At 39.3% G+C, this 24,232-nt stretch overlaps 1 protein-coding gene across 1 annotated transcript in view; it reads left to right on the forward strand.

Annotated features, from left to right (window-relative positions):
- Positions 1 to 24,232, forward strand: part of NID1 (nidogen 1) — a 50,437-nt gene that overhangs the window by 24,090 nt on the left and 2,115 nt on the right. Inside the window, exons 10-19 of the mRNA XM_060753861.2 lie at positions 189 to 317; positions 4,016 to 4,159; positions 4,525 to 4,650; positions 7,534 to 7,749; positions 8,432 to 8,604; positions 11,910 to 12,036; positions 17,311 to 17,482; positions 18,196 to 18,353; positions 19,877 to 20,000; positions 21,599 to 21,711. Coding sequence (XP_060609844.2) covers positions 189 to 317; positions 4,016 to 4,159; positions 4,525 to 4,650; positions 7,534 to 7,749; positions 8,432 to 8,604; positions 11,910 to 12,036; positions 17,311 to 17,482; positions 18,196 to 18,353; positions 19,877 to 20,000; positions 21,599 to 21,711 — 1,482 coding nt within the window. The remainder of the gene's footprint in view (positions 1 to 188; positions 318 to 4,015; positions 4,160 to 4,524; positions 4,651 to 7,533; positions 7,750 to 8,431; positions 8,605 to 11,909; positions 12,037 to 17,310; positions 17,483 to 18,195; positions 18,354 to 19,876; positions 20,001 to 21,598; positions 21,712 to 24,232) is intronic.

Raw genomic sequence — 24,232 nt, forward strand, 5'->3', positions numbered from 1 at the left:
GTCATGTATTATGTTCTTTATCATCTGCGCCTTGATGTACTCTTTGGCAGTTGCTTTGTTGAAACACATTTCAAATAAGGCAGGCATATATTCCATTGAGCTGAAACTATGCTACAAATATACCAGGCTCTGTGTTTCAAGAACTTGTATTAGTGGCTGCTGTGTAATAACTTTGCCTGTCTATATAGATATTGATGAATGCTCTGAGCAACCAACAGTGTGTGGCAGCAGTGCAAACTGTAATAACCAGCCGGGAACTTTCCGATGTGAGTGTCTAGAAGGATATCAGTTTTCAGCTGATGGACGAACATGTGTTGGTGAGTTTATTTTCAAAATCTCTATTTGTTGTTTTTAGGAACCTGAGAACCACAGAAGAAAGTACAAAAGTGCAATCTTAGAGCACCCGCCTCCCTTTGTTGGTTAATGGTCTTATTACACTGTGTGTTAAGAGAGAACTAAAGACAGAAATAAGAGTTTAAGCTTTATATTTACCTCACATTTCCCCTTAGGGAATAGCAGGAATGTCAGATCTGATCCTTCTTAATTTTGTCATGTGAATGTTTTAGCTTTGTAAACAGTTCGAGTTAGATGACTCCTGCAGACTTGCTGTGCTACATGATGCTTCGAGGTTTGGACATAATTCAGGATATACATCTGTTCTAATCTAAGCCAAGAGTTTTCTTATACCTTGCCAGAGTTCTGGTCCATCCCCTTAGATGGGTCTTGATCCCAAACTTTTGCCTGCTGCTCCAAGGGCAAATCTACACTGTAGAATCACTATAGTTTGATACTTCTTTGTCTGCTATGAGTCAGTACTATGCAACCATGGGAATTGTAGTTTGGTGAGGCACCAATGCTTGGATGAATGTGTTGCAATAGGAAAAAAAATATGAGTGGTTTCTCTCATAATCTGGAACATGTAAATAGACTCTTCCCTCCTGTTTCTGCTACAATGTTTTAAAAAATATTTGTAAAAGTCTTTCAGTCAAGTGTTGCATCAAGGCAGGATTTTAGAGTCAGAATTTCAAGGGACCCAGCTCGCAGAAGGAGCAGGAGATCCCTCAAATACAACAGACTGATGATTACATTTTAAAGGAACTAAGAAAGGAACTTTGTCATCTGAAGTGTGGTGCCTCTACCTAATTAAGTCCAGCATCTTAAACTACTTAAGGACATTCACTGTGGTCAAACTCAATTATAATACATATTTGAAATGGAGTTCTAACATCAGTCCTTCTGGTATCTTTTAAAAAATTCAAGTTGTAGTACCATTAAGGGTCTCCTGCTCTTATTAACCAGAGAAGATTATAAGAGTGGAGTAGGATCGGTGCTTTAAGGTTGCAATAGCTATGCTGTTTTTTTCAGTAAAATCACTTCATCTGTCAGTTCAAGTGAGAGACATACAGAGGAAAAGGGGAAGGCTTGATCTAAGAATGACATTCTGCAATATATGAAAACAATTTAAAACCATAGTTCAGTTATAGAACATGAGGCGGGTGTTGGAAGTTTTGTTTGTATCTTTGTTGGATTTGCAAAACAGCTGTATTAAACATTTCCTTCTTTGCATTTTGGTTGTTTCAACATCTGTTTGGAGGAAACTTGATATTAAAACTATAGCCAGGCATTTCCTGAATGATTTCCCCCCTCTTTTTTTCTTTAAACAGACTTGTTCAATGCACTCTTTAGATATTGGTACCACTTAGTAGACTAACACAGTCTAATGCCCTCCAGATGTATTGGAGAACAGAATACATAATCATAATCATCAGCCACATTGGCCAGGGGGATGATGGGATTTGTACTCTTTAACATAATTAGAGCAGGGGTCCTCAAACTTTTTAAGCAGAGGGAATTTTAACCGCCTCTCAGACTGTTTGGGGGAGGGGGGGCAGACTAGTTGAAAAAAAGTGAACCAGTTCCTATGCACACTGCATATATCTTATTTAAAGTACAAAATACACTGGATTATATGAGTCTACACTGCCATGTAATACATTTCAAAGCAGATAATCTGGATTTTATATGGCAGTAAAGAAGGGGCCTAAGTCTAAAATTTCGGACAGGGAAAGTGACCATGGAGGGCTGCGTCCAGCCCATGGGCCTCAGTTTGTGGACCCCTGTATTAGACGGAATAAGATTAAAGTGGGTTCTTTAAATTGGCTGATCCATTGCATATTTCTCCTTGAAACTAAAGGTGCATATACACTGTATAATTGATGAAGTTAACAGCCATGAATCAATGCTGTGGAGTGATTAGAGTTGTAGTTTTACAAGGTTCTTTAGCATTCTCTACCAAAAAAGTGTTGTAACTTCATCAAACTACCAATACCAGGATTCCATAGCATTATGCCATGGCAGTTAAACTTCATTTATTCTATACTGTGGAGTTTGCCCAAATCCCAGTGAATTCTTTAAGTCTTTTTTCCTGCTAAATATTATTAATTTATTTAGCATTATCAATGTACATGGCGAGCAAGTATGCATTGGATTGACATCTCAGAGATGTCTATTTTAGAGGACATAGCTATTTTATAAAATATTTCATAAATATTGTTGTTTGGGTCAAGGTTTCCAGAACCCATCGGAAACTCAGGGTTCGGTTTATCATGCCAAAGTCTATTCAAGAATCAGGCCTTCTGTCTCCTTCTTCGGGGTTCAATTCGTGAGCCATAACCAGGTCTTCCTCCTTCCCTTCTGCTTTCCCCTCCCACGCAAGTGAGTGAGTGAGTGAGTAAGGGAATGTGTGCCTTCCCTCCTCTCACTCCCTTATCCCACCCTCTTCCTTCCCCTTTGTGTGTGTGTTAGCGAGTGACTGAATGAGGGAATGCACACATTTTTCCTCCCTACAATGTATATGTTACAAAAGGTATCTGGAAGCAAGAATTGTATTTACTATTATGTCAATGTCTAGTTCTTTTCTATCTCTTAGAAGAACAGAGAGAAGAGTTTTAAGAATGGGAAGCTGCCTCTTATTGCAGAAAACGGTTAAATCATAAAGATGGTATGCAGATTAAATAGTGAAGGCTATTGGCCTTAAAAACCTCAAATGCTCTCTCTTTTTTACGACGCAAATATGAGTTAGGAATAATAGAAGACTTTCCCCCTCTCAGACATGTTTTGGAGTCATTCTTAACCCCAATTCCAAAATGTAGTATGACTGATCAGTGTGGTATTGTTCTCTGCTTGAAATTCATGAATCTGCCAACATGTTGATCTTAGAGAGTTACTGCTATTTCCAAATTAGAATTCTGGGTCATTTGTGGCTTAGTTTTTAGCAAAGTCATAAATCATTCCCTATGTTCAGCTAGTGTCTGGGAGTTCTCAGTGTTTACATTTTCTGTGCAAATGGTTTGTTTGCAATTGCAAATACTGTATTTACTTCTCCCCGTTGTCCTTCTATCGGCAGGATAAAACCTTTTCATTCAAGCAGACTTTTAAAGAAGATTTTTAAGATTTTAAGTCAGGGGGTAATGTGGTTTTTAGTTTTAAATATTTTTTGTGGATTTTAACTAATTTTTTTAATACTATTGATGTATAAATTCTGTTTTAATGTTTCTATATTTGTAGATTTTAAATTGTATTTTTAATGTAAGCTGCTTTGAGTCTCCTTGTGGAGAGAAAAAGTGAGATAATAATAATACCAGGTAATAATTGGAGAGAGAAAATGAGGTAATAATATTAATAATAAGCTGAACTAACATTCTGGGAGACCCAGCAGGTTTCCCATGGAAACCTACTGGGTGACTTTGGGCAAGTCATATTGTCTAAGTGGAGGGCAATGAAGAAAACCCTCTCAATAAATCTTGAAGAAGAAGTAATTTTATTTCGATTTCTCTGGCATGCTTTCAAACATTAAAATGTAATACACATGTTGAATGCCGTTACTAAAGGAGCCTACCAACGGTTCTGATCAATTATTTCTAACTTTCATTTTGGATCCTCTCTTTTCCCTCTGTTCAAAAATGTAAAAGAAAAGGTTTTAGATCTCCTTTATGTGTGTATTTCTTTTTTGTAGCTGTTGAGCGTGTGGTCAATCATTGTGTGACAGGCACACATAATTGTGATATCCCTCAACGTGCTCGCTGCATATACTCTGGTGGGTCTTCCTTCATTTGTGCGTGTCTGCCAGGATTCGTTGGAGATGGACATTCTTGTATAGGTCAGTAATGTCCTTTTTGGCAGGATCTACAGCCAGCGTAGCGGTTGACCATTGACTTTTTGGTAGTCTGTCTTCCTATGTCTTAATAAGATTGGGGCCATTTTGTGAACACTTAGCTGTTAATGTTTAAATACGTACAGTTGCTGAAGTGAACACTTTAACATTATTTATTCACTAAATTTTAATTACTCTTAATACCTGTGTTCATGGCAGTTTATCTATTTGTCAGACAGGACTCTTGTTACATGGCAATTTATGGGGGAAAAAATACCCAAGATCAGGACCAAAGGCTGGGCCTGTGGGCATAGTTTTCGCAAAAGATAAATCTTATCATAATAAATAAATAGTTTTGATTATTTTTATAGATACAGATGAATGTGAGCTGAGCCGTTGTCATCCAGATGCTTTCTGCTATAATACACCAGGATCCTTCACCTGTCAGTGTAAGGCAGGCTATCGTGGGGATGGTTTCCAGTGTGTGCGAGGAGGAGGTAAACTTTTACTGATTGGGGTTTCTTATCTAAAATGCTTAGGACCAGAAGTATTTTGAGTATCATTGGGAGGGGGGGGGGGGATTTGCAGGTTTGGAGGAAATTATTGGATTTTAGAATCCCTGTATTTGCATATATAGTAAGCTCTCCACATTTTCTGGGGTTAGGGGCACACAACTCCCAAAAAAGTGAAAAACCGTAAATAAAATAATGCTAGTCTTTTTACCTGCAGAACACCTTTTAGGAATCTATAATAATATTAATAATAACAACAACTACTACTACTACTACTACTACTTTATTTATAATGTGCCCTCTCTCCCCAAAGGGACTCAGGGCAGCTTACAAAGACAAAAACAAAATAGAAATAGATACCAGTAAAAAACAACTAAAACAAGAAATTGAAAATTCACAAATAACACAATAATTGTTAAACTAGGTGATAAATTTTGTAAATAACATAGTGAATTAATAGACTCAACATGAGAAATGAATAGTAAAATTGTGGCTGTGCAATGAGTTAGGGCAATATGTTTTCAGTCAGACTCTAGCACACTGCTTTTTAAATTGTGGGTCCCGACCTCAAATGGGGTCCCCTCAGATCAATGTTGGGGTCTTGAAAAAACATTCAGAACATCATCTAGTTGCTGCTTTGGATGTTTATGTGACTCTGTTGTGCAGCTTTTACAGTGAACCCTCCAGAAGATGCTTCAGCTGTACTTCATAAGACAAAACTTAAGCCTGTTTAGCAAGCATGGCAAATGCCATTTTGTTGTCATTATATGTTTGAGTTTTATACCTGTTTTATATACCTATGTATCCTGAGGTCACATAAACATTTATCAAAACCAAAAGGGGTCTAAAGTGGAAAAAACTTTAAAAGCCCTGCTGTAGCACAACTGTCTGGTCACCTTCCTCAAATTACTGCTCAGTGGATCTTGTCTGGCAGTTGCAATGGTGGAGGCGTCATTGTTTAATTCTATACAAGGAAAGCATGTGCCCATGATGTTTTGTGTCATGGCTGTGAGTCACATTTCTGCAGAAAAGTGGGATATGAAACAGATCAAATAAAATGAGATGTCTATGTGAGAAGGCAGAAGAAATTTAACCTCAGTTTGTACCCCTTTGTGAACAATGAAAGCCATGAAATGCCTGATTGCAATGGCAGGGAAATCTTCTGAAGCAATATATAGTGGGTTGTAGGATTCCACGTGATAATCAGTAAGCCCATTTGTTTCTTGGTCTACCACCACAGAAGCAAGATGCAAGCAAAAAACTTCTCTCATTCAGGATTAGGTATTCAGATAACACTGACTGCCCTTTTTTTTCCACCCATGACATTCATACATATTTGTTATTATCAGCAAGTAGTCAGTTATTCAGGTGCCTCAGGTCAGACCTAGGTTGACTTTTACTGGTTCAATATAACTTCTACTTATATGCCCGAGCTTGGCAAATTTTGACTATGAGTTGTAGCCCTCCCCAAAACGTTGCCAAGCTGTGTTACATATCACTGTCCAAACTGAGCTTGAGTACTGATTTAGCAAAGAACTAGATCCGTGGCTAGCAAGATTGGCTGTTAGTTCCTTTCCGTGCTTTGATGGTGTGAAAATGGGAAGCCTTATTGCACAGCAGCCTAACAGCTTTTCTGTCTCAGAGAACAAATTAAAACATGTTTCTGTCTGTTCCAACATGTTTTTCCTTGTATGTAGTTAAGCAATAGAGTGTGGTGCTTTGGTCAGGAAAAGAGGCAGCCAGCTCTTCCTAAATTATGGGGCTGTTTTGATTCCAGTTATTGCAGACCTTTAGGACTATGTTTTACGTCTTTGTTACCAGTTCATTTTGAATATTAATGCAAATGTTCTAAATAATACTTCAAATTTTTGAACTAGAGGATTTATTTTATGAATACAACTATTATTTTTCTGTAACAGCTGTGAAAATAGACTGGAATTTTAGTATATATTCAGCACATAGACGTTTGTTAACAAAAGAGTTAAGCAGTGACATTCCAGCAGCTATTAAGAATGTCTGTACTTCATTATTCCCTCACGCTCCATTGTTTCATTTCAAAAAGAAACAGATGTCCAAATCTTGTCACCCATTCATGTCCCATTGGCTGTGTTTACCAAACAGAAATAAACCCAGACGGTCTGGCTAGGGTCTGTGGCCACTAAAAATCATTTGCCAAAATGGTTAATATGTGCAATCCACGAGAAACCAATTGTGGTAGAAGCCTGTACCATAACTGAATCTGTTGCACCAGAAAATGGAAAAATGCATCCCTAACTCCTTGTAAGTTTGTAACTTTTTTTCCCAAACTGCCACCACCACATTATGGTAATTCCATTATGTGTAACAGTTTCCACTTCATGGCAAATTATAACAATACTAGTTATTATAACTTGGACACAATTGCCTGGATACATGTTGCCTTTTTTGGCAGGGTTTGATGGTGTTGAATATCAAAGAGAGTAGGTTGGATGTTTTAAACCTGTAAGATCAGCAGTAACCTAAGAAGTTGCTTTTGTAAATATATATATATATATCTTAGGAACCCCTAGTCCAGCTCTGGGATGTTGTTGCAGTTCTCAAGCCTCACAAGTTAACTGAAAGAGGTTCTCCTGCTGGGCCAGTGCTTGCCCTCCTCTGCTCCACTGCAAGCTCATTTTGATCAAACCTTTGGTGTAAAAACCCTTTGATATCTTTTAATGAGCAAAGTTTTTACTGACCCTTATGATCACTAATTTCTGATATGGAAGAACTTTGGGTGGCACGTTGATTACAGTCTACTTACAGTGGGATTGTGTAAGATCAAAATGAAATAGAAAATAAACACTCATAATTGTTCCTTTTCCTTCTATATATTTTTTTTATTTCCAGAACTAGAAAAAACAAAATGTCAACGAGAACAAGAACAATTTGTGGCTTTTGGACCAAGAGGACCCAGGCCAGTTGGCCAGTTTATTCCTCAGTGTGATGTCTATGGGAATTATTTGCCAACCCAGTGCCATTCCAGCACTGGATATTGTTGGTGTGTAGACAGAGAAGGTAATGAAATTGATGGAACCAGGAGTGGCCCAGGAATCCAACCTCCTTGTAAGTAGCAACTGTTTCTTCATTTAAATTCTGATTTTATTGGATTGCAAGCCTCTCATATTGCCCTTTCCCATTCTTTGCTGGGGACATAGATTATCCATGTTAATAAGCCATGCTGAAAGTGTTTGGCATAACCAAATACAAAATCTAGAAGTATTACCAGTCCATAAAAATTCTTACTAGCCTGCTTGCCTATAGAATGATTGTCATTTGAGGCAACAAATAAAGACACTAACAAGCTCGATTGTCCAGAGCTTTTTTTTATTCACCCCCTTTTTACCTGACAAAGTAACCAAGCAAGTGTTTATAGGCCTGACCTGACTGCAGTGCTTTCATCCCATAGACAGTGACATTAATTTGACAGAAGAATATTTATGATGTACAGTTTTCTTCCACTGTCCCTTTGTATTTCCAGTTGTAGAATGATGACCATGTTAGGACTTTCAGATAAGCAGGTGGAAGAAAGTGTAAGGATGGAAGAAGCACTTTTAAGACTAACTGAGCTTTCATAGATATAAACCCATTATTTGGTTACACTACAGAATTATTTTCTAGATATTTTCAATTGGATGTCTGACTTAGCCTTAAATTGTCACTCTAATTGGTGAACATCGTGCTTGCAGGTTCTGGATTCTGCAATTGCAGAATTGACTGCCTATGTTTTCTGTTGTTTGTCATTAAGGTCTTGGCACAGCTGAACCTCCTGTTGTAGTTGGTCCCTCTGTAAAACCAGATACGATTCGTCTGCCTCCAGGAACACACTTACTAATTGCCCAGAGTGGAAGGATTGACCATGTCCCCTTAGAGGGAAATGATATGAGGAAGCAAGATGCAAAGGCTTTGCTGTATGTTCCAGTAAGTATCCATTGAACATGATGTGACCATTTGCTTCAGTAAAAATAGAAGATTTTTTACTGAAGAGTTATTAAGGAAACTTATAACTTGGCACCTTGTGAATTGAGGGCAGTTAATTTTATCTACTGTTGTTTTAAAATTATATTATTTTGATTTTATGCTACACTAGCTGTACCTGCCACGCATTGCTGTGGCCAAATTTCCTCCTCCCTCTCCTTCTTTCTTTCTCTCCTTCCTTACCCCCTCTTTCCTCTATTCCTTACTTTTTTTTCTTTTTTTCTCTTCTTCCTTTTCTATCTCTTTCCTTCCTTCTCCCTTTTTTCTTTCCTTTCCACTTCCTCTCCTTTCTTCCTTTTCTGCCTCTTTCCTTTCTTCCTTCCTTTGCTCTTTGCTTCCATCCTTCCTATTTCTTTCCCTCCCTCTTTCATTCCTTCCCTTTTTTCTTTTCTTCTCCACCTCTTGCCTGGGTGCTGTTGGGAAGGAAACCTTGCAGCCCTCAGTCTTGCTGGGCATGGTGTGGGAGAGGCGGGAGGTGCTTTTCAAGGCAGGCCTCATTCACGTGGTGCCCGTCTCCTTCTTTCTGCCGTGGTTGCAGGGCGCCTTCCCACCTGTTTGGTGAAGATGAAAGACGCCCTGTTTTCTGCGGCAGAAAAAAGGTGCCAGTGCTGGGCAAGCAAGGCCCACCTCAAAAAGTGCCTCCCACCCACGCCGGGCCCAGCAAGGCTGAGGGCTGCAAGGCTTCCTTACCGTCGGTGCCCAGGCAAGGGAAGGTGAAGACTGGTGAGTGGCACCCACATGGAGCATCCGCCTGCCTGCCCGCCTCACCAGGGGGAAAAGAAGAAAGAGTCCCTGTTTTGCGGGGCCAACAAGGAAAGAATGGAGACTGGGAGGGAGGTAAGGAAGGTCCACGCGATGCCCCGGCGTGGAGGACGAGGGTAGGCTCAAAGGGAAGGAAGGGGCCTCATTGGGGTTGCTGGTGGGAGAGAGAGGGGGAGACCCCAAATGGGGGGCCTGGGGAAGCTGAGGGTCTGCCTGCCCAGCCCATTAGAGCCTTCAATGCTCCCTGCAGCTGTTTTTTTTCTTCAGGGGAGTCATTTTTGTGCATGTACTGTACCTTGTTTTATCATTTTTGGATTTTAAAGTTCCTATTGTTGTTCGTTTTTTGGTGGTTTTTTGATTGATGGTCACTCATTCGGTTGTTAGATGTATTCTGTCCAAATTTGATGTCAGTTGCTCCAATGGTTTTGGGTTATGTTAATCCCACAAATGAACATTACATTTTTATTTATATAGATGTGTTGACGGGGGATGTTGCTATAATTTTACTTGTTTTATACTTTTGCACTGTTTTTACCTGTTTGTTGTATGTTATATGTGCATCCTGGAGTGCCTTGTCTTTCTGTTGCACAATATTTTTTTTTACAACTTTTCTTCCTTCTGGGATAAGATTTACAAAGCTGTTATAAACAAATTTTGGTTTCCTAAGCAAGTCAGAATCACCCATAAAAATTCCAGTGCTTGTAAATAAAATTAGAGACTTGGATTTTAATGACACATACCAACAATTAAACTTTAAAACTTTCTGTGGTTTTTAATGTCTTCCATGGAGCTCTCCATCTTTCTTTACTTGATGCTGTCTTTTCCTACTTTATAAAATAAAATCTTTAATAATTTCTTCCACTCCAGTCAATCTCCTATATTCTTCTGTATGTTTCTTTTCTAGCTCCTTCTCTATGCCTGGCCTGAATGAGTAAGTATCTCATTTTCCAACTGTCACCTTTTCTTGCATTTCTGCTTTCTCTGTAATGACCACCTCACATTTTTCATTTGGTTGTACACTTTAATCTTATTAGTACATCTTTATTGGTGCCCAAGTGCTTTCATTTTAATTTTTGAAAAATGCATTTGGCCAAAGTATAGCAAGGGATATCTGCTGATGAAATTAATTCTGTCAGCAGAAATCAATAGGAAAAACAGCCTCCCCTGTTAAATACAGCCCCCTGGGTTCCCCAAAAACGTATTTTGTGAGGCAGAAAACCCCTCCAGAACAGATGTTCAGGTGTGCAAAGGTACCAGAGTGAAAAATCCCATCTAGATCATGGAACTCATTTTTATAAGTAATTAAAATTCAAGTAAACACAAGGAATAACATAGGTGATGAAACATATGGAGCAATCTACCAGTGGATTCAAACCTTCCTTTTGCTCATATGTGATCTATTCTAGCCTGCCACAGTGCTCTCTATAGTTGAAACATAGCTTGATAGTGAATTGTAGAATTCTGGAATTGGAAATGATCCTCAAGAGTTATCTAGTCAAGAGCCTCTTAAACCTTTTCAACTTGTGACCCTTTGTGCCAAATAAGCTTTTACATAAACCCAGGTATATATAAATATATAAAACAGGTATAAAATTAAATGTTTACTGATAATAAATCAGCATATACAAGGCTTGTTAAACAGGCTGATTTCCCTTTTTATGAAGTACAGCCGAAGCATTTTCTGCAGAGTAAAGACTGCACGTTGATGCTGACAGATTTGTGTAAATGTCTAGGGGACATTCAGAAACCTTTTACTGTTCCAACTTCTTTGCAACCTCAACATTATGCTAAGGGGACCCATTTGGGGTCAGGATCCACAGATAAAGAAGTAGTGATCTAGTCCAACTTCTTCCAGTGTACAAAATCTATGTTGAAGCATTCTTTCAGAAGGTTATTCAACCTATATTTCAAAACCTCCAGTGTAGGAAAGCCCACCATCTTCCAATGCAGGTTAGGTCATCATTGAGCAACCCTTACTGTCCGAAATTTTTAAAACCCTCTATATTGTGCATATTAGTGATATGGTACTTTGAGATTGGATTGAAAGAACTGGTAGTGGGTGGAAAACAGTTACTAGTGTTGTTCTACAAATATAGTTACCAAGTCCACATGAGTCCTCTAGCTTCCAATTATGGCAGTTGTGCTCATAAGTAATGTCATTTAGTTTCTTGTGTAACATACCATACTGTTGTGTGAATGATAAAGCAACCTTGACTCCAGCCTTGCAGTCCTTTGTGCTACTACTTCAGATTATTTTCAGTTGACTTTAAGCCTTTTGGTTTAAAAGTTGTTCTTTTCCTCTTTGACATGAACTGATATATTTTTCTCTTTGTCATGATCAGCTTATATTATGAATACTTTTCCCCTTTTAATATCCACTCTATAATTTTACCTAAGTGTTTTAACCAGTTTAACTTTTAAGCATGTCTTCTTGAATTAGACGTGTGACATGTTTTGAGACTGTTAATAGTCTTTCTAACTTGCAGGATAAAGTTGTTATTGGAGTTGCTTATGACTGCTTAGAGAAAATGGTTTATTGGACTGATATCAGCAGCCCATCAATCAGTAGAGCCAGTCTGGGTGGAGGAGAGCCAGTAGCCATCATAAAGACAGGTAAGGCCATACATGTTTCTTCACAACATTGGACTATTCAGTAAGACCCTTGTATCAACAGGAGATATATTCATGGACTTCCCACGGATATGTGAAACCAAGTCCTTTTGAAATTAATAAATGTCAATAGGAAAATAATAAAGGCACCCATGCAGCCAGGCCGGCAACACAACCAGGAGGTGTCTATTGACAACATGCTCCTTGACTTGGAAATGGAACAAGAGGTGGGGGTTGAACACCGCCTCCAGAAAGCCGGAGATGAAAGGGGAAACCTTTACCTTTGTTCTGTGTATTTGTATGTCATTGTTATTCCACTGTATTAAGGCACTGAATGTTTACCTATCTGTATGTTATAATCCAGTCTGAGTCCCCTTGGGAAGATAGAGTGGAATATAAATAAATTATTATTATTATTATTATTATTATTATTATTATTAATTATCTAAGCACTTCCAGATCATGAATACCACAAAGCTGCACTGGAGGACCTAGAAAATGCCTAGGGAGTACATAGTGTGTCAGAAATTGATTGTGTGTGTGTGTGTGTGTGTCAGGAGCAACTTCAGAAACTGCAAGTAACTTCTGGTGTGAGAGAATTAGCTGTCTGCAAGGATTTTGCCCAGGGGATGCCCAGATGTTTTACCATCCTGTGGGAGGCTTCTCTCATGTCCTCACATGAGAAGCTGGAGCTGACAGATGGGAGTTCACAGTGCTCCCCAGATTTAAACTGCCAACCTTTTGGTCAGCAGTCCTACCAGCACAAGGGTTTAACCCATTGTGCTACTAGGGGCTCCTGTCAGAAATAGATAAATGAACCTGTGTTTTATAAATATCTGTCTTTCAACCAGCAATGGCTTCTACCAGCAGAACAGAATGAAAAAGATTGTAGGCCACACTTCAGTTCTATTCTGGAGCAGTGAATGGGTGAGGAGTGACCAAAGGTTGCTTCACTGTCAGTTGGATATATTTAGCCATGGATAATTGTAAACTCAGCTATTATTAAATAGAAATAAATGCATGATCTAAAATGCTTTTAGGAATCAAGAGGGCATTTTAGGTACAATGCAGGATGAAACAACATTACTAAGGCAATTCTTTTGTTCCTAACTTGAATATTTTATCACACTGCAGAAATATTTGTGTTTATGAATGTAAAATTGTAGTGATAGTGTTATTACAGTACATAGTTGAATTGCTTTGTGTTCTGTAATATGGCCCCTTCCTGCTATCATCTGCTTTTTCTGCTGCCTTGCTTATGAGCTTCCTAAATTCCTTCCATGAGCTTCCCAAATTCCACAGCTGCAGAGGCAACTCCACAGGGAGAAATGTTCCCCCTTTCCTGAACTGGATTAGTTGAATGAAGCTGCATAATCCTTCCTGTTGCAAGATTCTGGGTCTCCAACTCTATCTAGACGGCGTTGCAGTAGCACTAATAATGTGCACAAAATTAGGTTTGAAGATGACCAAGCGATGCTTACAGCATGCATTGTACAGCCCCAAGTATCCAGAATGGCGTGTGTTTATGTCTGGCTGCTTTTCACCAGTCTGGAAAAACATTTTACTCTATCCACTCTGCTACATCAACCTGCCTGACTGATGGCTTGAAAGCAAAAGACAGTAAAGGAATACTAGATTGTTCTGCTTTGCTCAAGGCATCTATCTCTCTTTTAAAAGAAACCTGCAAATACTTGAAACCAGGACTCCTGGCGATACAACACTAATGGATGGAAGCTTCTGTTGCGGGTTGTTTTGAAATAAAAAATAAATTTAGGCTCTTCATTTGGAAAGAAAGCTGGAGCCCGCTCTTTAGAGTAGGACTTTTGGCTTTAAGCAAATCTCCTGGCTTTATATAGTATTTTTGTTGTTTTCTATTGTAATTTCACACACAGAGAGATAGCAAAAAAAAAAAAAAAAAAAAAATCACCACAGGGTTGTTAACCCTTCCCTTTTCTATCCAGAGCTTTAAAAAAAATGTTGGGTTTGTTTTGTTTGTTTTTTTTTGCTAGAATTGCATTTCAAAATGTACCTATTTTGACTTACATACAAATTCAACTTCAGAACAAATCTATCTATCTAACTTGGGGGCTGTCTGTATGTATCTAGACTCTTGCATATTCACATTGATCACATGTGTGTCTCTGTACATACACGTGTCTATGAATTATTGTATAACTTGTTCTATACAAATCTTAGGAATTTTATAATTTTGGACTAGAATTCCCAAAACATCCCAGTCAGCATGGTGACTTTTCTTTCCGTGTCAGGAGTGACTTGAGAAATTGCAAGTTGCTTCTGGTATGAGAGAATTGGCCGTCTGCAAGGACAATTCTCAGGGGACCGGATGTTTCGATGTGCTACCATCCTTGTGGGAGGCTTCTCATGTCCCTGCATGGGGAGCTGGTGCTGACAGAGGGAACTCATCCATGCTCTCTGCGGATTCAAACCTGCGACCTGTCGGTCTTCAGTCCTAGCGGCACAAGGGTTTAACCCACTGAGCCACTGGGGGCTCCTTAGCATGGTGATTCAGGCTGGATCTGATCCCAGATTATCTGTTTATCCAATATTGTCTGGCAGTGTAGACTCATATAATTCAGTTCAAAAATGATAATCTGAGATCAGATCCTGGGATACAGGGCAGTATAGATCCATCTTAGGTCAACATTTAAGCTCTGGTCTCTATCTAACACAGCTGCATATGCACACACACATAAGTGTGGAGATTGTGTGTATAAAATAAAATTTATGTCGTATTTAGTGTAAATAAAGTTGTGAACAGTTTGTCTCTTAAAGTGTCAAAGAACTGAGAAAAAGTTTTTTCTCCAGTCATATTTTTTCCTAGTAGAAGACAGCATCACATACATTTCAACTTATACAAGATTTTTAAAACCTTGTATTTCTCAATGGTTTTTTGAGCTCAGCTAATCCCTGGGGCCAGTGTAGTAGGTCATTATCCGCAGTTTCCTGTTGTTTAGACCTGGTCACCATCCAAGAAAAACTGTGCACATATATTTCTCAAGATTGTTCCAGACTTTAATGTGTTCTCCATGATCCTTAACCATTAAGTCTAAATCCGGTCTTGTTAGGTATTGTTTTTCAAAACTTGGTTACTCTTTACAAATGTTTTTTACAAATAGATCTAATTATAATTCAGGATCTGTTTTCCAAAAATATGTATTAAATTCTTTGCTGTTTTTTATCCACATACTTCAAATATTTGCCAGTTTACTCGAATTCTTAACTGTTCTATTTTCTAAGATAGTGAATGCTGTGGTATATAATAGCAGCTTTGTCTTTCTCATAGCATGTGCCATATGCATATATTCAAATTGACCCAGGCATTTTCAGATTTTTGCTGGATGGCTGTACTGGGTCAGCCAGGGCCTCAAGCCTCTAGCGAGGAGTCAGGGGATGAGTTGCCTCTGGAGACTTTTCATAGCCCCAAGCAAGAGGGAATTCCAGACCTAAATCTGGACATAGCCTTTGCTCAGAGTCAGAGGCACCAGAGGAGGGTGGAAATGTGGCAGCATTTTAGCCTGCAGAGGCAGAACAGGAGCAAACTCAGGGTCAGGGTTTATCTCTACTCTGTAACCAACCAAGAGATGCTCCTGAGCATACCCACAGCTTACCTAAGTCACTAAAAGAGCAGAGGTGACAGAGGCTATGGTTTGCTTTAAAGGAAAGGCATAGAAGTGCTTGGTTAGCTGCAAGGGATCAGCAGAGAGGAACTGCCAAAGTGCAGTCAGGATCCAGCCCATAGCTTGCTTTCTTACTATAAAGCAGCAGTAAAAGCTATGGGCCAGTTGTGAGAGCAACTTGCATTTGAGCTGTACCCACTGTTTGTATTTTGCTGAGAGTTTCCAGACCTTGACCTCTGTTTTGGATTATCGGTGACCTGTTTGCTCCAGCCTTGTGCATTTGAGTTTTAGACTACTCTCTATCTGATTAATCCTTGGATTTGTCATAGTAACTTTGGTGAATTTGTATTCTTGTAGCTTGGTGACTGTTAATTGACTATTGGTCGTTGGAACATCTAATATCTGGGGTTAGCCAGCACAATGGCAGAACAGAAAGAGGCTGAAGTACATGCCAGTTGCTGGGGCTAATTCCTTCCTGAAACCCCTTAATACATTTGATAGTAAATGTTAGAAGTGGGTAGTAGAAATCTTTAAACTACGGCTATGCCTGGTTCATGCTGTACACAATCATGTGGACAATTTCAACAGAAAGGAAGAAACCATGAAAATGAACAAAATCTGGCTACAAGTATGAAAAAACTCTAAAATTATAACAGTAAATAAAGAAAAACACTCAAACACAGGGGAACTCCAGACAAGAAACAATCAGGGACAGCTAATCACCTCTCAACAAAGGATTCCACCAGGCAGTAACAAGCCACACCGGAAAACTGTCAGGCCATCAAATGCTAATCAAGGTGGCCAGTTGGAACATTCACACCTCCCTCCAACAGACAAAAGTTATTTCTCCCACCCTGGATGTTCCACAGATATATAAACCCAATTTTCCTAGTTTCCAACAGACCTCTGAGGATGCCTGTCACAGATGCAGGCAAAATGTCAGGAGAGAATGCTTCTGGAGCCTGGCCATATAGCCCGAAAAACCTACAACAACCAGTGACTCTGGCCATGAAAGGCTTTGACAATACATTCATGCTGTACAGTTCAGCAACATTTTTTCAGAAGTTCAAAATGCTTAAGATCTGCATGAGCAATATGTTTTCCTGCAGGAATATGCCATCAGTGCCCTTGAAACCTTTCTGTCAACAAATTCTTACTATCAAGTATTGGCACATCTCTTCCACATCTAATTTGGTGACTCTTGGGAAGAATTGCATTTGGGTGTTCATGTCTTTATTGAGATATGGTTTTTATTTGCCATTTCTTACATTTATTGTTGGTGTTGACTGCTGTCAAGTTGACCTCAATGTGGCACTCTACCCTCAAACAGCTCTGTTCAGGTCATTCAGATTTAGGATTCCTTGATTGAATCTGTCCATCAGAAATGTGGTCTTTCATTCTTTCCCCCTGCTTTCTGTCCTTATTCTCTTTTTGTCTCATGATGTGGCCAAAGTGTGACAGTCTCGATTTAGTCATCTTGGCTTTTAGGGAAAGAATAGGGTAGATGTTTACGAGCTGGTAAGCAAAACTGAAATGCATCATTTTGTCTGATTTTAATCCTTTTCCTCCAGAGAGAAGGATAATATAATCTAAGTGAATACTTTAGGATTTCAGTTCTTTGTTCTTCTTTGTTTTCCAGATTTGGAAAGTCCTGAAGGAATAGCTCTTGATTACCTTGGCCGCACCATTTTCTGGACGGATTCTCAGCTTGACAGAATAGAGGTAGCAAGGGTAGATGGCACCCAGCGCCGAATACTGTTTGACACTGATCTTGTAAACCCTAGAGCCATAGTAGCAGATCCTATGAGAGGGTAAGTCAATGCTTTTTAACACATGTTATTTTAAGAACACATCCATTGATTGTCCTCTTGATTTCAGTGTCTTTCCCCAATTTTTTCACATACTAATGTTAATGTAAAATATCCCAAGGTATTGCCTTGGGATAGTAATAGCGCTGGTTTTAAAAATATGGGAAAATTAATAAGATTGTTACTGATTGCCAATCATTTAGCGCTTTATATCTGCATTCTGTGCATTCAGCTGGGCTGCTATATTGATTACATTGATCTTTTAACTGATTCTATTTTATCCTGTTGTTTTATCCAGTTTATATATCTGGTTCATGTCATGTATTATTCTTTTCATGTTGATGCATTTTTTATGTATGGCATTTGTGTGCTATTTTGTAAGCTGCTCCAAGTCCCTATGGGAGATGGTGGCAGGGTGTAAATAAATTATTATTATTATTATTATTATTATTATTATCATCATCATCATCATTATTATTATATTATCCCACTCCTGCTGTTACCAGGGCCATTAGTGGCATATGTTGTCTTTTTGCTGCTTTAGAGCTATGTTCTAAACCCAGAGGCAATTTTCTACAGGATCGATATCTTTGAAGCTGTTTAGGGAGATAATCTCAGGAACAATTGAATATTGGTTCAACATTCTGTGTGTGTGTGTGTGTATTTTTCTGCTGTCCTAATCAGAATGTTCTTTTGCCTGGGAATCTTTATTTCAGAAATCTTTATTGGACAGACTGGAACAGAGAGGCCCCTAAAATTGAAACGTCATACATGGATGGCACAAACAGAAGGATTCTTGTCAGAGATGATTTGGGGCTACCTAATGGGCTGACATTTGACACTTACTCTTCACTGTTGTGCTGGGTGGATGCAGGTAAAGGACTGTCTACACTGTTAGATGAACTCAATTGAACTTTTCACTCTAAAAATGCAACAGAGATTTTCTTAAAAGGTGATGGTGATTATTCATTTTTCATTGTCCTGTTTCGTTCAGGGCCTGTCTACCCAGGCCACAGAAGTCAGTGCTGATCTGGAATGGGGTATGCTGAGCTTGGCAGTTAGCAAGTGTCTGCATTGCTTGGCACCAAGCCATCCAGGCAGCTGGTTGGATCCACCAAACTTGCCTTCCCCTTCTCATCCTTGGCTTAGTGCTGACCACAGAGCACAAAACTGCCAGTGGCCATTGTCAGAAATATTAAAAATTAACTAGGTATTTTTAATTACAAAAATGTGAGTAAAGCACTGAAAGGGTTAAATGGTTGCAATGACTCAGCAAAAACTGCAGTTCAATATAAGCAGGTGTGCCTGTAGCTTAGTAGCCTCAGTTTGTGAGAGATCTACATGGGAGAAGGACCTCAGTGTGTTAGCAAGCCTCAGTATGAGTAGGCCTCAGTTCGCCTCAGAGTATGAGAGGCATCAATCTGAGAGAGCCCTCAGTGGGAGAAAGGCTTCAGTGTAAGGTAGGCCACAGTTTGAATAGGGATTGAGGAGCTTTGATGAGAGAAGCCCCAAGTTGAAGGTCATCGGGTGTGAAGGCTGCTGTGTGTAAAAAGCTACTGTGTGAAGCTCTTGTGTAACTTCCATGTGAGAGGAGGCTCAGTGAGAGTGAATCTGTTTATCTGCATGAGAAAAAAGCCCAGCGTGGAAGCAAAGAAAGAAGTGTAAATAACTTTCTTTGTGTTATGGACTCCTTGTTTTTGTAAATAGTGCAACCATATTATTTTGCTATAAAGAAAAGCCTCCTATGGAGGAGATAACATTGGTCAGTGTGTTTTTGTTCTTTTATCATTTTTGGCTACTGGTGCTGGGTCACACTGCTGTTGATAAGTGACTGTGCTGTGCATTTATGGAGAGAGTCTTTTGTTAATATGCCCATTCGCCCAACAGCCATTGCTCGTCACATTCATTGATATCAACTGGAGTCATGACATGACATGAAAGAAGGGAGGGGGAAAGGAAGAATCACTTTTTCATGCAGAAGGGTCTTAAGTTGAATCTCTGCCGTATCCTTGGAAGGACTACTATCTGAAACCCCAGAGAGCTGCTGCTAATCCCCGTTTATGATAATTTTGCTAGATGAACCTCTGGTTGATTCAGTGTGTGGTCACTTCCTGTGTTCCTAAGCATGTCTACAAAGGGCCTTTACATCAAGGATGGTTTGTACACTGGATTTCTGTATCCAGTGCAAAACAGTGCACAACAGAGTTCAAAAACTGGGACTGTTCATCACATAAATGATTGCCTTGAAGAAATGTTGAGTTGGCATGGATCAGCATAGTAGAAACTTAAAGCTAACCATATTACCATACATATTCCTTTTCTTCCGTCACTGTGCTCTTTATTCTACAAAAGGACTATTTGTCACATACAAAGACCAAATTGTTTTATTGCATGCAGGCACTAAAAGGCTTGAATGTATGGATCCCAATCAACTTGGTCGGCGAAAGATCCTTGAAGGAATCCAGTATCCTTTCAGCATCACAAGTTATGGGAAGAATTTGTTTTATACAGACTGGAAAAGGTACAATTATAAAAAGCACTTAAGTCTCCTTACCCTGCTTTGATCTTGTCGAAACTTTCCATGATTCACTCTTGAGGCGAATAACCTCAAATTTGCTATGTAGGAGATGCTTTCCTCTAAAAGTGTATTCATTTTTCCAGATCATGTAAATATGCAGTAAAAAGCTGGTCATCTGAAGCCCTTCTTCATCTTCATAGTCGATATATAGAAGTTTAATCATTTAGTTATCACATTGACAGCTAATGATTTTAAACTTTTTGAATGGCTTCAAACTACAGGAAAGCAGATTCCACCTGAACATTAGGAAGAACTTCCTAGAACTGAGAGCTGTTTAACAGTGGAACTCTCTGCCCTGGAGTGTAGTGGAGGCTCCTTCTTTGGATGGCCATCTATTGGGGGTGTTTTGAATGCAATTTTCCTGCTTCTTGGCAGGGAGTTGGACTGGATGGCCCAACTCTAGGATTCTGTGATCTTTCAGGACAAAGTTAAACAATTTGCTTTGAAACTGCAAATTCTAATACATTGAAAACAAGAGTTGGAAGCAGGCATGTAGCCAGGGGTGGGCTTGAGGGGCTTCAGCCCCCCCCCCCCCAAATTCTCATGGTGGTTCACAAAAAGGCCTTACTGGTGCATTATTTAAACTGTTATGTTTATTCATATCATGATCTGATCACCATACTCAATATATCCCATATGCATGGGGGTATTGGGGTAATGATACAAAAGGTTTGCTAGGGTAGACCCTCTTTCACTCAGACTCAGCCCCCCCCCCAAAACTCAGCCCCCCCCCCCCCCGAAACAAAATCCTGGCTACGGGCCTGGTTGGAAGTAAATCAACACTTAAACATAGAGTCACATTTACACAGCAGAACTTATGTGTAAGCATATATAGCTGTGCCAGTAGTACCCTTTGGATAAAAGCTTCATCGGAGAACTCAACATCTGTGCCATTTGCAGTCATCATCTGTTTATGGTCAGTAATAAAAGCAGTGGGAAAAGTTACATTGAGTCTCTATAGTCTCATAAGCACAAAATTGGCCTTTTAACTTCAGCAAAATGTGTACATGTAGTGCTAGATGCTTCCATGCACTCATATTCTTGGCTTGAAGTGGTGTGACTGAAGAATAGACAATAATCCAGAAAACCCTTTAATCATATTCTCTGCTTTAAGTCTGGATGTCCCATATCTAAATATCCTCAAGATGTGCTGCTATGTTAGCAAACATAAAACAGGCCGTGAAAACAGAATTGGCTCCAATGCCTCATTTCATAAGGAAGATGGTAGAAAATTGGAAACATCTTCAATTTATGGAATAGAATATAACTGAAACCACAACATGAACTAAGAAGAACCTCCACATTTTTATTGGAAAGACATAGATGGTTGAAGCAACTGACTGTGATTATTTCCACTGGGAGTTGTACAGCGTGTTCTAATCATAGCCTAATCCTGAAATACTAACTTGTGCAAGTTAATGTCTTGCAGACATCAGGTCTTTCTTCGTAAGGAGGCTCTGTATAGAAGGCAGTGTAGCCTATTTCTAACAGTGTTTCTGTTGCTGATTTTTGCTGTTGTTCTTACTTGTTTTGTGCACTAGAGATGCTGTAGTAGCCGTGGATCGCACAGTGCCAGAGGAAAATGATGACTTTCAGCCCCCCAAGCGCACCCGTATTTATGGAATAACTACGGCTTTGGCTCAGTGCCCTCAAGGTAATTTTAGATTCCATTTTTATATAAACAGCTTTAGAATTTGAAACTGTGAGCAAAGAGGATTTTCCCATGTTTTCAGAAACTTGCTTCAGGCATAGCCAGAATCCTGAAAGATGGAGTTTGAAGTTGCCAGATGTATAATTTTGAGATACAAAATAGGATTGACACTTTTTATTAGAAAATATAATCTGAAGACAGTTCGGAAACTGCCGTTAGTACAAAGGTCGGCTTCCAGATTATTAACTGGGGCTAGCTATAGGGAACATACTATGCCCCTACTAAAACAGCTCCATTGGCTTCTGACAAGTTTCCGGGCTCAATTCAAGGTGCAGGTTATTACTTACAAAGTCATATACATTTCGGTTCCAACTTATTTTCGCATCTCTTGCTATGTACCAGCGCGCCCTTTGAGATCAGCCCTTCTCTTGGTCCCTCCACCATCTCAAGTGTGGTTGGTGGGGATGAGAGAGAGGGTCTCCTCTGTCATGGCTCCTTGGCTCTGGAATGCCCTCCCAAAAGAGATTAGGTTAGCCCCCCCCCCCCCCCGACTCCTTCCGATCCAGCCTGAAAACATGGATTTTTAATCAGGCTTTTGGTTTTGAATAGGCTGAACTGGGCCCATATGAGGTTGACACTCTGGCACTTTAATTGTGAATTGATAGCAGCTAGTTTAAACTACAGATGATCTGCGTTTTTAAAATGGTGTTATTTTGTTTTATATGTATTGATGGTGGTTGTTTTTATCATTTTTATGTGATACTGTTTTATACTCATATACCATTTTTGTTATGCTACACTTGGAGTGCCTTGCAATTCACCCTGAGTCCCTTTCGGGAGATGGTGGCAGGATATCAATAAAGTTAATTACAGTTTATTATTAGTCTGTGCATATCATCAAGGAATCATAAAAAGGCTAACATCTCTCGGTCAAATTTTATGAACTGCACTCTTAGTATATGTTTAGAAGAGAGAAATGCAAGAAATAAAAAGGCTGCTTCATGGCTGCCTTCTACCTAGTCCAGTGGTTCTCAACCTGTGGGTCCCCAGATGTTTTGGCCTTCAACTCCCAGAAATCCTAACAGCTGGTAAACTGGCTGGGATTTCTGGGAGTTGTAGGCCAAAACACCTGGGAGACCCTCAGGTTGAGAACCACTGACCTAGATCTATTGTAGCATGCTGAGAATTCCTGACCACTTATATATTTCTATGCTTTAGAACACAAGGAGGATTCGAGGTAGGAATGTAGCCCACAATTAATTTTCCCCTTCTTTGTCTTATAGAATTGTGATACACTGATATTTGACATTCTAAAAAAATTAGTATTGCTTTTACACAAGAGGAAATTAAGTGAAAGAGCAAGCAAAAGCTGTGGCATGTGTAACATATTCAGATATAATGCTAAATCATTTTTGGCAGAAAGTCAGAGATTAAATAAAAGAGAATCTAAAAATAAATTATACCTTAATGTGTTCTGCTTACGGCATGACGTTGTTGTGTCCATTCAAGTCATTTCAAATTCCCGCTCTGCCACATTAATCCACTGTGTGGCATGGGACAAGTCAAACTTGCTCAGTATCTCAGAGGAAGGTAATTGCAAACCCCTCTTTGAACAAATCATATTAATAAAACTATGTGACAGGTTTGCTTTGGGTTTCCATAAATTGGAAATGTCTAGAAGGCACACTAGTTGTTTATTTATTTACAGCATTTAGGGCAGATCACAGAACACATACACGAGAAACATTCAATGCTGTTAAACAGACAGGACAGACAACAGATATATGTCAACATTTTTCTCAACTTCGGCATCCTGGAGGTTGTGCTCGATTCTGGCCCGGGGGGGGGGGTTGCTGTCACTGTATCCTCTATGATGAAGAGCCCTTGATCACAGACTTCCTCCTTTGTTTGATCAATGGCATTTTCTGATATTTCATTTTTATGGTGCCGTAAAATATTTCCCTGCTTAAGCGGTGCCTAATTTCTCTACTCACATCTCACAGTTGTTTTTGAACTGCTTAGGTAGACAGTAAGCTGGGCTGAAAGTCAGGTGCTCACCCCGACCTGGACTTCGTACTGTCAACCTTTCGATTGGTGTGATCTATTGCTGCTGGTGATTAACTAGCTTGCTAAAGTCTATTGATTCTAGCAAGTCTGTTCTATTTGTAACCAGCAATTATACATATATGTGTGTGTTTTAAAAATAAACAACACATTCATGACGTGATACTAATGAATAGTAAGCAACAAATTGCCTCTTTTTTTAAAGGACGGCAATGTCAACATGTTAGTTTTTGCCTTAATATTTCAAAGCTGGTTCAGTTAATCCAAACTTGGACTATGTCATATTAACCTGATTTATACATTGATCTGCACATGAAAAAGAGAAGAGAAGAGGAACTGATCATGGCTTGTGAATATAACGCAACCAACCTAGAACAAAAAGTGTCCACATTGTCCCAACGTATCCCCCCTCTAATGTTTTCTTGTAAATAAGCAAAAGGCTAATGGATACGTGTACTGA

This window comes from Anolis sagrei, chromosome 1 (genome assembly GCF_037176765.1).
Source record: "Anolis sagrei isolate rAnoSag1 chromosome 1, rAnoSag1.mat, whole genome shotgun sequence".
In the NCBI taxonomy this organism is placed as follows: domain Eukaryota; kingdom Metazoa; phylum Chordata; class Lepidosauria; order Squamata; family Dactyloidae; genus Anolis; species Anolis sagrei.